The sequence below is a fragment of the Hyposmocoma kahamanoa genome, unplaced genomic scaffold (assembly GCF_003589595.1).
Source record: "Hyposmocoma kahamanoa isolate Upper Pololo Valley unplaced genomic scaffold, ASM358959v1 64, whole genome shotgun sequence".
Taxonomy (NCBI): domain Eukaryota; kingdom Metazoa; phylum Arthropoda; class Insecta; order Lepidoptera; family Cosmopterigidae; genus Hyposmocoma; species Hyposmocoma kahamanoa.
The window spans coordinates 3,603,168-3,615,841 of NW_020653852.1; the positions used below are offsets into that span (position 1 = coordinate 3,603,168).

Here is a 12,674-nt window from a genome sequence, read left to right on the forward strand (position 1 = left end):
ATTTTCAGTACAAATCGGCAATTTCATACTTTAACCCCTATTATAATTATCATAATATTCAACAAGACAACTTAATGGGTTCAAAATGCCACATAACCACTCCAATAACCTGGTCTCAAACTACAGATGGCCCTGTACTATGACTACCTACTAGAGTAAATATTTTCACTTGGGGGCACAACCCAAAACACCCAGACCAAAGCACATTTAGTAAAGTTCATTGCGAAAATTAGTCCAACCGCGAATCGAACCGTCGACATCCAATTGAGAGGCAACCGTTCTCCCATCGCTTTACTAAATAAATAATTGTAATTTCAAAGTCTCAGCCGTTGCGTATTCGGTTCTGCGCGACTGCATACGGTGGGCAACCTTGTATTCACCTCTATGAGCGCGTGGTTAGGTTCCTTTTTCCTCGTACTGAGCGCCTGGTGTCATTAATGCATTGACTTACAATTATATGGACGTCGGGTCCGCGCTAAAAAGTGTCCGAACTTATAGGGCGTTAAAATCGTATACGGAGCGTCATTCACGCTTTAGTCTTCGTTTGTTCGACTGACAGCGAAGCAAGCAAAATTAGACAGTACTGCGATGACATTACAATTTCAATTCAACGTTTTAGCTTTTTCATGTTCCTTTACATGTCACTACGTTTAAATAGGTTGACTTGGGACATTTTTTTCGTGGTTTTTGTATTAGACCCGTCGTCCATTTATTTGTAAGTCAATGCATTAATGAGATTTAGTATGCTATTACTGCGTAGGTATTTTCGATTTTGCATGAGTGTGATATATCTGTTACGTAGTAACTATTAAGTAATTTGTGATACTATTCAAATGGCTTTGGTTGATTCCGCATAATAGTGAAAGTGTTGAATAGGATATATACTGATTACTGTACGCTGTGAAAATACAGTTCTTATAAATGTTCACGATAGAAAAAAAACACAAACTTACCCATTGACTTGCAAATAAATGGACGACGGGTCTAATACAAAAACCACGAAAAAAATGTCCCAAGTCCACCTATTTAAACGTAGTGACATGTCAAGGAATATGAAAAAGCTAAAACGTTGAATTTAAATTGTAATGTCATCGCAGTACTGTCTAATTTTGCTTGCTTCGCTGTCAGTCGAACAACGAAGACTAGAGCGTGAATGACGCTCTGTATACGATTTTAACGCCCTATAAGTTCGGACACTTTTTAGCGCAGACCCGACGTCCATATAATTGTAAGTCAATGACCTTACCTCGAAATTTTACTAGAAAACCGTATTCGATTTTTTTAAATATTAACTGAGCTAAATAGAACATGTATACTATACGATATACATTTTTAAAAAGGCTTTAAGTTCGTTTGTAAAAAAATAAATTCTGAAATAAAGCCAGTGTCCCTGTCGCTCGACCCAAGCAAAATGAACCGTATTATTATCGACTCTAAGAGTCGTATTCTAGAACTCTACTCAATGCTCAAGTCAGGATTTGAGTACGGTTTAAAGCACTCGAAATCATACTCAAGTCCCTGCCATTGGGGTCGTATTTCCAGTGCTTGTGTTGCCAGTGCAATCCTGACTTGAGCATTGAGTAGAGTTCTAGAATACGGCCCCTAGTTTACGATTAAATTTTGAGTTGTGATAGTATTTGCTTTCATGTGCGTTGTGTAACTTCTGTCTGTGGCTAAACGACGTATGTGGTGTTCGTCGAGTGGCTTGCACACAGGTTTTCATGATGTCGCCGTCTTTGAGGGCCCGGGTTCGATCCCCGGCCGAGTCAATGTAGAAAAGCAACTTTTCTATATTGTTTCATGTCTGGGTGTTTGTGATACCGTCGTTGTTCCCGATATCTATAACACAAGTGCTTTAGTTACTTTGGGATCAGAGCAACTTAAGTGATTGTAATTTTAAGTTATTGAATGTCAAGATGGGCAAAAAAGTCGTTTAAAACCTAAAACAAAGGTCTGCAACAAGGACAGAAAAATTCGCACGGTCCGCTAGTTCGTTCCGTGGCTTAGTTGGCACAACGTCTGACACGGTTTGCTGGAAGACGTTGGTTTGAATCCAGCCGGTCCGAAGGAATTTTTTCTAAGTGTTTGATCTTTGTTTTAATAATAATAACTTATGTAATGTTGTCTAATATTTATTTATTAAACATACCAGGCATACCAGCTCATTAAAGTATTGCCTTCCTGCAGGTCAGTCGCGATATTCCGATATTGCCATACAGCAACGCCTTTCTAATGGCATTGCATACAACGCTACACTTAATGTGTGTTTCTGGTCTGGCCTTTGTACTGAGCGCTGTGACACAGGACGGTTAGTATTTCAAGTTTTTAAACAACTGCAGACACACTAGAATAATATTATATTCTTCCCAAAAACAACTGCACTTCTCCGATTGCCGCCATTACAGAGCCAAGCTTTTGACAGTTCTCGTGTGTCTGTTTTATTAATAGTTACAATGAATGTTATTATATTATACATGGGGCGTTCTATAAGTTTCCGGAACGGGCCACTTATATAAACAAAATTTAAAAAGTAATTACATCATTTGAAAATGGAACTCTTTTTCTGTAGAATACAGTTTGTTTCGTCTGACTGTCACTTGTTTTTACATTGTGGCGTCATTTTTGAAATCGGTTGTCTACATCATCATGGATTTAACTCGTGAAAATTCTCGTAGTATGATTTTCTACGGCTTTAAGTGTAATTAACAACAGTTCAGCGGTTATAGCTGGTTTGCAAAATTATAAAAAAATAGTTCAAACGCGGCCGTGTGAATCTCAGTAACGAATTTCGTGATGATCGCCCGGCCACTGCTGTGAACAACAAAAACATCGATGCTGTGCGCAATATGATCAAAACAGACAGGCATGTGATATACCATGAGATTCGGACATCTTTAGGCATAGGCATGAGTCAAATACAATCAATATTACACAAACATTTGGGTGTGAAAAAGCTGTGCTCTCGGTGGACCCCACACAATTTGACAGAGGCTCAAAAAACGGATCGCATCACTTGGTGCAATGCCATGCTTACCAGATTCAACGAAGAGGCGTCAAATTTGGTGTGGGACATAGTTATAGATGACGAAACATGGATTTATAGTTACGGTCCCAAAACAAAGCAGCAATTGAGCGTATGTGTCTTCCGAGATGAGCCAACCAAAGTGGCGCGCGTGCAAAGTGCCTCTAAGCGGGTGATTGCTTCTTTTTTTAATAAAACTGGACACGTGCTTTGGAGAATTGTTGTACCACGAATAATGATTGGTACACGACCATTTGTTTGCCGGTAGTTATTGACAAACTCCGTAAAAATCACCGTAAACGCCGTATCATCTTGCACCACGATAATGCCAGTTCTCACACGGCCAGACAGACAAATGAATTTTTGACGGCGAACAACGTTGATCTTATGAGCCATCCCGCGTACAGTCCCGACCTGGCACCTTGTGACTTTTATTTATTTCCAAAAATTAAGAAGTATTTTGAGAAACAATAAATTCATTTCTGATCATTAATAGCATTTTTTTCTTATTCATTCCGGAAACTTATAGTGCGCCCCACGTATTACTTAAATGTGAATTAATGTAACATTAAAATAACAAAAAAAAAATTAATAACTGTAGAGCTCCTTGTGAAAGAGTTCGACCAGGGAAGTACTGCCACCTTACCTAATTCTGCCGCCAAGCAGTAATGTCAGCATTACTGTGTTCCATTTTTGAAGGGTAAGGGTGCTGGTGAAATTACAGGCACATGGGACTTGTCAACTTATGTCTCACGGCGATAGGCGCAGTGGTAGTGCCCCTCAGATCTTTGCAATTTAAAGCTCTTATTGGCGGTGTGACAGTTATGAACAGGCGTGTAGCTTACCATCAGGCGCACGACTTTTGCCTCCCGTCGCTTGATGTTATATAAAAAAAACTTCATTCCTAAATATTGCTTATAAAACAAAATTAACAGTATTTCAGTTACTGACTTCATTTAAGAAGAACACAAAAACATACTATATAATTTAATTACGAGGAGTCCAGCTATAAAAGATATTATAATAGAATTCCGAATGAAATTGAATTTAAAACCATGGCATTGCTTGTTGTCCAGTAATTTGTCATTGCTAGGCTTTTCTGGATAAATTCGTAATGTCTTTTGTTACTCATAATGAAGTTCCTTCAAAATTACCTGGTGATTTGACAGTTAGCTGCAAATGTGACCTTGAGCGACGTTCGGATAACGCTATGTAATGCTAGATGGTGCGCTATTACTGTGGTGTTGCCAATACAGTGTTTTACCACTGTATAATAATATGCAGAGAAACTTATTTGGGCAGTTTTTTAAACATACAGGCGTACAATTCGTTGCATGTATTTTCTTACATTAGGCATGATTTTAGATATTTAACTATCGCATAATTCGTTGATCTCAACAAACAACTTAAATTTTTCGAAAATAATTTATAGTTAATCGAAAATAAAAAAATATAGTAATAACACAAGACCAATTACTTTTTTCGTCTGTAGGTAATGAAAAAAAAAAAGATAATTTATTGTTATTCTTATGTATTATTCTTATGTATTCTTACTTCTACACTCATCCACTGAATAATAATTACACGATTTCGACATGGCAACGATATTTTTACGAAACGTGATGTATGACCGTTCAGTTGTGCGTGCGACACTCTCTTAGCGCTTGCACTGACGTCGGTGCACTCAGCGGTAGGCACTTATCGCCTTAAACGAGTAACGGAGCCCTGCCCTTTTGCCTTAATATTTGTAGGAGGGAAAATCTCTACGCGACCACGGATAACGCAGTCAAAGTGGCAACATACTATTCAAAGTCAATATAGTCCTAAAATAAAAAAAGTATCGAGACCATAAAACGATGATGATGAGGAACCTCTTACGCCTCTCAACGTCTGAATACGCACTTATATATACATTCCTAATTTGTGACAGATATTATGCCACGTTTAGTAATTTAAAGTTTTTTCTTTGCAGCTAGACATGCAGATAGCGTAGTATTGCTGACATATGTGCTCACATTTTTGTTGAACACATGGTGGTTCTCTGTTCTTGACAATTTGTCGTGGAAGGTACTAATATTAAGCTCGTTCATTCCCCATGCCCCGATATTCTTGTTTTGGGATGAGATAACTTTCCTTGAAGGCAAAGGTGAGAATTGCATATTTTTATTGCTATTTTATATTTAGACGATCTCATATTTACATTGACGCTGTCGTATCTGTATTCCTGCATCTCCTGTATCAACACCCTTTAGATTAAGTTGATTATGTCAGAGAACAAAAAAGTAAAGAGAATGGACACTCTCCCCTCTCCCTAGCTTTAGATATCGCACCACGACCCCCCACACATTGAATGAACGGCAACAAGGCTGTTGCCGAGCCGTTTTCGAGCTAAGAAGGCTTTGATATTTGTGACTTTGTGTTCTATATACATATATTTTAGAAATTTGTAAATTTATTAAACAACACCCTGACTTTTACACTAACACTGACGACCTGCCTCAACGACACACTTTTAGACCACGCAATAGATTGCTTCTGCCTCGATCTCGGCTACACATACACAGCTCAAGTCCCCACTCGATGTCGGTGAGGATATTCAATGAGCTCCCGCCCATTATTAAAAGCGAGGAAAAATATTCACTGTTTCTAAATAAATTAAAATTACATCTTATTAATAAATGCTATTACAATTTAAAAGAATACTTTGATGACAAATAAAAATAATAATATTACAATAAATTTGAATAATAAATAAATGTTAATTATATACTATAGGGTTATGCTACTGTAGTAGCACTACAGTGGCATGACTTTATAGTGTATAATTATATAATTATATATCTATAATTATAATCTAATTAAATTCAAACTTTCAAGTGACATAATTCTACTCATAATATGACGTATTTCTTTATTATTATATGACATTTTTTTTTTATATTATTATTTGATAAATAACAATTTTAATTAATAATTGAAACCTCGGCCTACCTCTGCTGTTATTGTTATCCCTAATAAAGGGCTCATATGTGTAGCATTATTTGAAATTTAAGACATGTTTACCATATGAATGCAATAAATATATTGAGTATTGAGTATTTATTCATTACGAAACTTGCACGTTAATATAATTATAACATCATTGTAGATACGTTACTATTTATAATGGTCGTGAGTTGTGCTGTGTTCGGCTGTTTATCATCATCTAAACGGGATAAAGAGAGGAGTTTCTTTCGTTTTCAAACGGGAGGGGGGTTCCTCTGGCTGCCCTCCATCTGCTCTGGGGGGCACCATGGCCGGTGGGGTGAAGGGCTGCGGTTCGGGGAAGAGGCCCTTCACCACCCGGTTGAGGAGATCCAGCTCCAGTGACTCCATGGGGGATACGCCGTACGTTTTGTTGCGCACAAGTTTGTACGGCCTTCCCCATGGGTCCGCGTTCAGGGTGGCCGAGAACTCCTCTTTCGCAGAGTCCTTGGCCCATCCTATCGCGACCTTCAGAGCCTACCTCGCGCCCTGAAGGGTGCTGTGGAGCCTTCTCTCCTCACTCCGGGTGTGACGCCTGCGGCGGCATCGGTCATAAGCCCGACAGGCCATGGTATTTGCGGTGCGGAGGTCCCCAATATCCGCGGTCCACCAGTACACACTCTTTTTTCGCGGGGCCCCTCTTGCCCTGGGCATAGCCTTCTCGCAGACGGCGGTCAATATCATTGTGGTGACACATCCTGACATCAGGCACTCCTCTCCTGAGTTACGGAACGAAACAGCAGATCTTACGAATTTCGTTCGGTCCCACTAGTTCTATTGAGCCTTTCTATTATAGAGCTACTGGGACTTTTAGTTTTATTAAGTTCTATTGCAATACATAATAGAACTAATGGGAAAAATCATTTCTCAGAAGTTTTTTTTAACTTTTTTTATAACATCAAGTGACGGGGCGTACAAGTTATAATGACTTTATTCCATTTTTATCCCGAAAATGATTTTATCCTTAATGTACGGTTGAAGAATATATATAGCTTATACATATAATATTTAACGAAAACTTGACAAATTAAACTAAAAAAAAATTATCAAAATTGTAAACTTGACAAGGTAAAATTAAAGAAAAATAAAAATTAATCAAACATTGTAGACTTGTCAAAATAAAATTCAAAATTATTTAAAAAAAGATCAAACTTTGTAAACTTGACAAATTATAATAAAAGAAAACAAAATAATCAAAAATTGTGACAAACTGCAATAAAAAAAATATCAAAATAATCAAAAATTGCAAACTTGACAAATTGAAATTAAAAAATTGAAAAATTGTCAAAATAATCAACAATTGTAAACTTGACAAATTAAAAAAAGCAATCAAACACTGTAAACTGGACAAATTAAACAATTATCAAATACTGTAAACGTGACAAATTAAAATTAAAAAATGATCAAAAATTGTAAACTTGACAAAATAAAATAATTTTTTTTTAAATAAATAGAAAAAAATTTGTAAACTTGACAAAATTTTAATTAAAAATAATCAAAACAATAAAATATTGTAAGCTGTTGTACAATAAACCAAGTCTACTTCACCTTTCGTAGTCGTTTGATTTCTGGATGTAGTAAGGGGGCACCAGCTAGCCGAGTGAATCTCTACCACCCTGTATACACCTCCTACTACACTAATATAATGATCGTAGAAATTATATACGTGTAAAGGTTAACCTTTTAAAGCAACTTTTTTTAACGCAAATTAGTTGTTTTTGTCAATTAGTTAATTTATTGATTTAGAATGTATTTTGTCGAAATATATACATTTTTACGATCATTATTACTAATTATCAGTTAATTTGTAATTCATTGTTTACAATTTTTGATATTTTGATTATTTTTTTTAAGCTATTTTGTCAAGTTAACTATTTTGATCATTTTTTTAAAATTTTTAATTTTACTTTATCAAGTTTACAATTTTAGATTTTTTTATTGTAATTTGTCATATTTACAAATCTTCATTATTTTTTAAAATTTTTAATTTTGTTTTGTCAAGTTTACAATTTATTATTTATTAATTTATTATTATTTTTTAAATTTAAATTAGCAAGTTTACAATGTTTGATAATTTTTTAAATTCTTCGTATTTTAATTTGTCAAGTTTACATTAATTATTATATGTATGGGTTGTATATTTTCTTTAACCGTTACATTAACGATAAAATCATTATCGGGATAAATATAGAACAAAGTCAGTATAACTACTGGGAAATGATTTTTACCAGTAGTTCTATAATAGAACTACTCAATAGAACTAGTGGGAACGAAGGACGAATTTTTCTTTAAGGTTATTGCAGATCTTTGTTTTGGTTTTAACGATTTCCTTGCCGTAGCGCCATCTGTAAGAAATCTATGTTTTTTTTATTCACTCAGGCCTTTAGGCTCAACTCACACTGGCGCAGAGTCGAAGCGTCGTGACGCGTCATGTTTTTCGCTTATAGCATATTCATATCTATTTTCCTATTATTAAGGTACAAATTTGTGTTATGCAAATATGCTTGGTTAAAGTCGAGCGGTTTCGCGCGTCGCTGTGCGTTATTCGCGCGCAGTGACGCGTTACACGCCGACAACACCAGACATAGTACAGTGCCGAACTGCGACGAGACGAGTGTGCGATAATAGATGAAGACGAAAAATTAATTTACTTAATCCAAAAATATGAATGTCTCTACACAACATAATAATCTTAAAAATATCTTGAGTCCCTGCTTAAATCGTTACTACAAAGTGTTTTGAATTTGCTAAGTATACGTCTTTTTTCCATAACTCGTGAAATCAAAATTTCTGACATAATTTTCAGTTTCTTCCTCTTCAGCTTCAGATATAAGAGCAATTATAATAAGATCGATATCAAACTTTGTATACTGTCGAGCACGAGCGCCATTCACGAATACTCAAAAGTTGCTTATCTGGTCCAGCACTGTGATCCGGGCGCGCTAATGCGAGCGTCGTCGCGCGACGCCATGCCACACCCCGGACACTCCATACAACGATCGAAAATTATTTACCTACTATTACTACATACAGCAAGGGGCTATCCGCACACGCGCAAATGCGTGCGTTAAGTGGCAGGATTACCCATCACTTGCTCGTCCTATTTATTACGTTACGTGATCAGAGCGGCAATCTGTTATCTATAATTCAATTATAGAATCCTAATAATTACACATGTTCGTTACGTATTTATATCGATATAATATTATAATTTTCATTAATTTACTAAACTGGAATGATATTGAAAATTTATTTTAAAAATTAAAAGCACTCCAAATGTTATATTTTAGACAGGAACCTTTAAATAAGGTAACCAAAGTATTTCAAATTACGTGTCCAAGTTTATCATTACCTTGTTAATAATTAGGTATATTCACTACGTAATATTTTATCAGCAATACAAATTGAAAATTCGAGAACCCTTCCCTAGCGAAGTTATGGCGTCTTATTATATTGATATAATAAATCCGTATTATATATTACTCTGCACTAAAGAAAACAATAACTGAATGAATCTCAGACATAAGTTTTTTTTACTTACTTCGTTTCATCTTCCAAAAAACGAAAGAAACCCTCTCTTTATCCCGTTTAAATGATTGTAAACAGTCGTACGTAGCCTAATTTACGACCATTATAAATAGTAACGTAAAATGATAATTATTATTAACGCACAGATTTCGTAATGAAAAAATGAAAACTATATTCAAATATTAAAGCCGTCTTAGAGAGAAAATGGCTTGCCGACAGCCTTGTTCTCGTTCAGTCAATATGACCGTCAATGTGCGGGGCGTGGTGCGGTATATAAAACTAGGGAGGGGCGGAGAATGCCGTTTTCATTACTTATTTGTTCTCTGGCCATGCATTGTAGTTGAAAAATAGGACGCGACGCGACGCTTCGACTCTCCGCCAGTGTGAGTTGAGCCTTACAGATAGCAGCAACTGACTGGAGATGTCGCTTTGATAATTGTAACACATGTTTTAACAACCATGATATTCAATTATTTTTTGTGAAATTACCTCACTAGTTTGTTATCATTTTATTAATACAAAGATCGAACTCTAAGGAAAATTTCTTCAATCCGGCTGGGTTCAAAACAGCGTTATGATGATTTTTAATATAAAAAATAAAAAATTTAACTCAGGTCTCAAAAGTCTCGACAATCCCGAGATTAAACACACTGGTATCGAATATCAAAAATGCTAAGTCTCGAAAATTTCGAGAACGATATTCCCTAATGTTCAATGATATTTTGCTGGCTTAATAATAATTTTTATTGCATCAGGTGTAGGTTTGCGCTTCAAGAATTTGTTTTATGAGCCGATACAAGGTCATGTGGCAGTGTTTTTGGCTTGGACATTCCTTATTATACAGTTCTTTATTTTATATCTCCTGACTTGGTACTTGGACTACGTGATGCCAGGGAAGTATGGGATACCTTTGAAGTGGAATTTTTGTTTTGAGGTATTCTACAGTCACTTACATGAACTATTATTATTATTAACTGCCACCGTGGCTGAAAGGTTACCACGTCGGACTGCCACGCAGAGGTCCCAGGTTCGATTCCCGGGCCGGGAGAAATATTTGTATGGCCTAAATTTGTTTCTCTCGTGAGTGTAGGTGTAATTTGTGGTTGTCTATGTGTGTGTCCATGGCACCTACGACACAGGAGGCTATGTTATGTGTGTGCGTTATTACATTATTATTGTTATACGTTGCTCTAATATCAAAGTAATTAAAAGCATATTTAAAGCACTTGTGTTATGGAAATCGGCAACAACGACGGTACCATAAACACCCTGACAATGTACAAAATTTAGTTCCTACGTGATTTTTTCCCTTTTAATATCACTCAGTATGTACGGACAACGGCACATCAGATTACACAGTTTTGTTACAACAAGACACGTCAATGTGTAGCTTGATGTTTCGGCGTGTACGATACTAAAATCAAACTAGGATGATCGCTGTGACACTTAATTTGACGTTTGTCATTGGCACGAGGTCGATAATTTTTTAGTGTGTTTATTTGATTTTATATTTGATTTTTGAAGCAAAAGTTCTCTATTATATATCGAGTTCTTAGGTTTTCGCGATTGTTACACATAGGAAATGAAACTATTTTTCCGGATTTAAATCGCGTATATTTGTTTTTTCAAACAAACCGACGCCTTTCGGGCCTTTTACAGGTCTCATGGTTTGTTTAAAAAAACAAATATACGCGATTTAAATCCGGAAAAATAGTTTCGTTCTCTATTATAGTTTTATTTTTCTGACATATTCTGCCGATATGTATAGATGTGTGAAGTCTTTTGTATTACATTGAAGGCATAAAGCACAGAACTATTTATAATTTGAATGAAATTTCAATAGATATTTTGGTAAATTTCAAAAACATTTAACGTGCCATTATTTTATAGGTTTCAAAAAAGTAATAATACTGACGTCAATGAGGGCATTTCATTGCCTATGATTAAAATTAATGTTTTAAAAATGAGTACACGCCCTACACATATTTATTTATTAAATTATCGATAACTTTTTATCGATATACCTCATCTCTAGCAAATACAGTGTAATGAACTAATGAAGTAACCTTTGCATGTTGTCGTAAACAAAGAATGAATTTTTGAAAAAAAAAAAATCTGCTCATTTCTTGTTTCTAAATAAACACTGATTTGGTGGTAGTTTTTCGAAAGCTATTTATGTAAAAGCGAGGCTTATAAAAATAGATTATGAAATACGTAATATAGTGTACGTTGTTTTTTTTAATAACGCACACACTCAACATAGCCGCGCACTAGGGAAACCCTGTGTCGCGGGTGCCATGGACACACACATAGACGACCACAAATTACACCCAAACTCACGAGAGAAATAAATGTAGGTCATACAAATATTTCGCCCGGCCCGGGAATCGAACCTGGGATCTCTGCGCGGCAGTCTGGCATGGTAACCGTTCGGCCACGGAGGCAGTTGTTATAAGGTTATACTTTGTTGATTTTTATGAACAGTCACAGGGATCATTCTAGATTGTTTTTAGTATACGATATTCAGATAATATGCCGCCACAAAGTTATTCAAAAAAGTTTAGTTTGCAGAAAGCTGAACGCTAGACGCCTGCATTACATTACAGTCATTGACTTACAATTATATGGATGTCGGGTCCGCGCTAAAAAGTGTCCGAACTTATAGGGCGTTAAAATCGTATAGAGCTACATTCACGCTTTACATGTCACTAGGTTCAAATAGGTTGACTTGGGACATTTTTTTCGTGGTTTGTGTATGAGACCCGTCGTCCATTTATTTGTAAGTCAATGATTACAGTACAATAAAAACATGTAGTGCAACTTTCGTCTTTTCGGTGCGTCAATGCCTACACGTCTCTTGCAACGTAGGGTTGTCATATTACCTTAAACATGAATGAGTATTGCGTTTTTGTCAAATGCAATGCGGGGAAGCGTAAACCGCGGTTCGAAACTCACAAACAAGCTTATTATAGTTTGTGCGATTGAGCGCCTTAGCTTTAAAAAAAGTTTTATATAACAAATAATACAATAAAGTAGATTTAACATATTTTTACTACATTCAGCAATTTCTACGAAAATCGTTGTATGCATGTATAATGGT

General features: G+C 35.9%; 1 protein-coding gene across 1 annotated transcript in view; it reads left to right on the plus strand.

The window, feature by feature from the left end:
• The window catches only part of LOC113230811 (ATP-binding cassette sub-family A member 12-like), a 29,856-nt gene that overhangs the window by 16,481 nt on the left and 701 nt on the right, over positions 1 to 12,674 (plus strand). The window contains exons 5-7 of the mRNA XM_026464900.1: positions 2,188 to 2,308; positions 4,995 to 5,168; positions 10,330 to 10,508. Of these exons, the coding sequence (XP_026320685.1) occupies positions 2,188 to 2,308; positions 4,995 to 5,168; positions 10,330 to 10,508 (474 nt within the window). The remainder of the gene's footprint in view (positions 1 to 2,187; positions 2,309 to 4,994; positions 5,169 to 10,329; positions 10,509 to 12,674) is intronic.